Consider the following 4,488-nt stretch of genomic DNA (forward strand, 5'->3'; position numbering starts at 1 on the left):
AGAACTACTGTTTCTTGTATTTACGTCGGATATCTTGCTTCCTACAGGACTCTAGCGTTTTAGGGTGTGGCTGGGAAAAATCCAGAGTAGCGTGGAACTGTCGGTGTATCCCCCACAAAAAAATAGTTTTTATTTCAGTTACTAATCCATAAATTGACTTGACTTAGCAAATTTTGAGTATATAGATTAGATAGAAGATAGAAGAAATAATTAGTAAATAAACAGCATGGTCTACATACGTCAATAGCTTTTATATATAAAAATTGTTGCGTCAAAGTTGGACAAAGCAAATAAAAAAGTTTACCTACTCTAAATAATTTCATGAAACTGTTATTTAACTANTTCGGAAAAACAAGCCGGTTCGTTCCGGTTTTTGTTCCGGTTCGGGTTCGGTTCAAACCCTTGTTTATAATAATACAAATAAAAATTCGTCAAAAATTAGAAAAAAAAATCAGCAATTCTTTTTAATTATTTTTTCAATACGTCAGCCAATTCTCCTTATCAGAAATCATCCTTAGTTCCGGAACGCGTTCCTGTCCAAAAAGGAAGTACCGGAACGACGTTCCGGAGCGTTCCGGCTCGACAACACCACTGACAATGACTGATGAATCAATAAAAGGTACTAATTGAATGATTTCATTGTTTTCAGTTGGACAGTGGATCCAAATCATTGGCTGTATAAGAACGAGTCTGACGAGCCCCTTATATGCGGTAATGTAACAGGCGCACGCCACTGTCCTCCTTCCCATACTTGTCTCTGTGCCGGCGAAAATCCAAATCATGGTTATACCAGTTTCGACAATTTTTTGTGGTCGATGCTTACCACGTTTCAATTAATTACTTTAGATTACTGGGAGAACGTATACAATATGGTAAGTGATTGAGTGATTGTTCTCTCCTTGCATTAGTTCAAATTACAGAAATCGTTAAATATCTACAACGTATACTTAAGTTTAATGCGTCTGCGAATTCGTTGAATTTATGGATCATAAAGTTTAAACCTATAATTTAAGGATACAAGCGATAGCCACTATAAAATGTTTAGACCGTTTATTACCAATTTTTCAACTTAAATAACAAGAAAAATGTCAACCAGGATATAATAGTTTTATTCGCTGTTTATTAGATTACATAAAAATACCATGTAGTAGTATATACTTATAGCATTTCTCATGCACATTAAATGAAAAAGTTTCCCAGATCGTTTTGGCTATTTATTTGAAGTATAAGACGTTAGTAATAACAATAACAACTTTTACTAACAATTTTCTAGTTGATTTTCTACGGAAATGCAGATGTAGTCCTATTTGTAGCTTGTGAGTGTTAGCCTATACTTTAGAAAAAAAAATTTCTTTCATTTTTCTATAATTTCCTTCTTTTGGCGTATATCTGATATGATTGTTTTGTTTTTAACTATAATACATTACTTCAGTATTTCATTATTTTCAACAAAATTGTGTCGTAAATAACAAAAAGACATTAATTGTCGTAAAACAATTACAAATGAATGAAAAAAATCACATTGCTATTTATTCGTACGGACATACTTACAAATATTTATAAGTAATTAATTTAGTAATTAAACTTGTTCTTTCAAATGATTAATTTGGCAAATATTTGTCTAAGATAGGATAATATCAATTTCTAATTCGAACAAAAACAACTGACTTTTCTGTATGTTTACTTCAAGATGCTGTATCTCAAGTATACCAAGCACGTCTTCATTTTGTTGAACTCACTTTTAATACGTCCCTTTACGTGGGCTAGGGGTTAGTATTTGGCTAAACTCCAAAGCTACCTTTTTCCAATATCTTCATTTCATAAAGTTTGAGCACATGTGACGGAAACAAATTTGGTGTTATTTTTATCACACATTCTTTGCTGACCTAGTAAACAAAAATAGTTTTTCATACTTTTTGATGGCTTTTCCACGTATTGGATAGCCTTGTCCAGTTAAACAGATTTAGCTATACAATTTTTTAATTTCCTAGTTATTGGGAAATTATTGTAATACATCAAAATCCTAGTTCTTTTTTTCATTCATTCATTCATTTTTAAATTGTGTAAATCATTTAAATTAATGAACCAACCCAATACTACAATGCTTGTTGAAGTGCACCCATTTATATAGGTTTACCTGACTTCCAAACTTCATTAAAGTGTTAATAAATAAACCCTGATCAAAGAAAAAAGATACCGATTAAAGTAGCAAGACAGACAAAAAAAAAATACGAAATCAGTTTTTCTTTTAACGTTTTCTATTCTTCTGAAAGCTTTTTAGTTCGACATATTTAAATTGCCGTTACATGCCTGGAGAAACGTTTTTTCATTATCGAGACAGTTTCCCAGAAGCATTTTACCGATAGAATATAATAAAAGGAACGGAAATTTGCAGTCGGTCAATTCAAATAACCTTTTAGTCCAGTCGTTCGTCGAAACTTCTTTAATAAAAGTTGTTTCAAGCTTTTGAATTTATACCTGCTTTAATCATATTCCAATCTTTCCCTAAAACATTTCGCATCCTTTATTAGAACCATCTACCACCCTATCTCTCCTTATTCTGATAAGGATACCCATAGAGCCCTTTGTTCTCCTACTGTTTCTAACACTATCTCATTTTTAAGCCTTTCTCTCCGCGAGTATTTTCATCATAACACCACCTTGCGATATCCTTTGTCCTATATCTATAGGCGCAATTGGCATCTAACTGTTTTGCGGGTACTTGATTATTTTGTAGTTTTAGTATTGAAAATACTACAAGGGTGGGTGGTGTATATGCTATGTACCTCCTGAAAAATAAAATCATCAAGCGACAATCTGACGGTCGATCGGAGTCGACGGTTGAAGGTTGATGCTAGGTCCATTACTAGGACATAAGTAACATAAACACAAGCACAAAGGACAAAAATTCGATTATTGGAGTATAATTCTGACTTGCAAGTCCTTGTGGAAGAATGCAACTGTAAGGACCATATCTCAAAGAAATGATTTTTTATGACTTAGCGTTCGTTAATACTTTTGATTTGCACATCGGGAACTACCAGAATCCAAAGTTTGAAGTAGTTTGACAAAGGGCAAGTTTCCGTAAGGGTGTAGCGAGGACCATTTAACTATTTCAAGTTATTTTGCTGTGACAGTTTCACATCATCATAAATGCGTAGATATTTAAATAATTTTACTTTATTTTACGAATTATTTTTTTCTGAATTATCCCACTTATTACTATCGCTTTTTCTATTATAAAATATCTGACTTCTTACACGTACATATACAAAATTATACAGTAGAGTGTTATTACTTTTCCATTTCTTTGGGTTTGCGTCGATTGAATAAATACTGAATACTTAATAGGAATAAAGTCAAAGGAGATATATAATATCTAAACAGACGTTAATAAATTAGTTTTGTTGAATGCGGTAAACGGTAATGACTGCAGTTAAATTGCTTTAAATTAACGCCAAGAACGAACAGCATTTCTCGGAAAATTAATCCTTAATATTTTGTATATAACCGCTAATAAACAGGTAGATAGAACACCATTTGTTTTATCACACGAAAATTATTCCGTTTCTGTTAAACCACAAATATCATGTACAGCAAACTTATACCTAAATACATGTACCTGTAATATACAAACATATACGTATGTATTAAATGTAATGGCCTACTGCGTTTCATGCACCAACAGAATGTAACATTATTCGCTTTTGTGCAATTGAGCGGACAATTAGAACCAAATGTTCTATTGACGATTGATGTTAAAATATTACCAGTCAGTATTACGTTAACGTCAAATACGTGTTTTATACTTATAAATGAATATCCTGACTCCATTCGCAATTTTTTAATAAGCCTATTCGAGGTTCTCCTTGACGTATGTCCTTATCTATACATCCTTTACCCAATAATAGCTTAGCATTTTTTTGCAATTTGAAATACATTTCCGTCAACTTTTTGGTTTGTATAACAATAAAATTAAATTAATTACATCAATTAATTCTTTTTGTTTGTAATATGTGTGTTCTGTATTGCGTTTTTATCAAACATATGTGCCAATAAAAGAAAAAATTTAAATATAAATATAGTGCTGCTTTTTTAGAATGGAGAATGTTAATGTTGCAACCAAAAATATTTAACTTAACAAATACCTCTCAAAAAGTCAAAAAAAAACATCGAAACGTCGAAAATTTGTTAATAAATTGTATTAGTTATCTGAGCAGTTCGGATAAACATTTCATCATCATAAGGTCGTCAGTCCTAAGACTGGTTGGACACGTACCTCCACTCTTTTCTATCCTGAGCTAAACTTCGCATTTCCCTAAAACTAGAACAGTCCACATCCTTAACTATTTGCGAACAGTAATCTAATCGAGGTCTACCTCTACCCCTCCTAACTCCTGTTTCTGCCTCTAATATGTCTCTGACTAGACCTTCATGCCTGAGAAGGTGTCCTACCAACCTATCTCGCCTATTTTTTATTGACTTCCA

General features: G+C 32.3%; 1 protein-coding gene across 1 annotated transcript in view; it reads left to right on the plus strand.

The window, feature by feature from the left end:
* Positions 1–638: 638 nt before the first annotated feature.
* Positions 639–4,488, plus strand: part of LOC108742742 (sodium channel protein 60E) — a gene marked incomplete at its 5' end in the record, with an annotated part of 21,234 nt that continues 17,384 nt past the window's right edge. Inside the window, 2 exon segments of the mRNA XM_025979408.1 lie at positions 639–872; positions 1,274–1,316. Of these exon segments, the coding sequence (XP_025835193.1) occupies positions 639–872; positions 1,274–1,316 (277 nt within the window).

This window comes from Agrilus planipennis, unplaced genomic scaffold, assembly GCF_000699045.2.
Source record: "Agrilus planipennis isolate EAB-ADULT unplaced genomic scaffold, Apla_2.0 scaffold361, whole genome shotgun sequence".
NCBI classification, from domain to species: Eukaryota; Metazoa; Arthropoda; class Insecta; order Coleoptera; family Buprestidae; genus Agrilus; species Agrilus planipennis.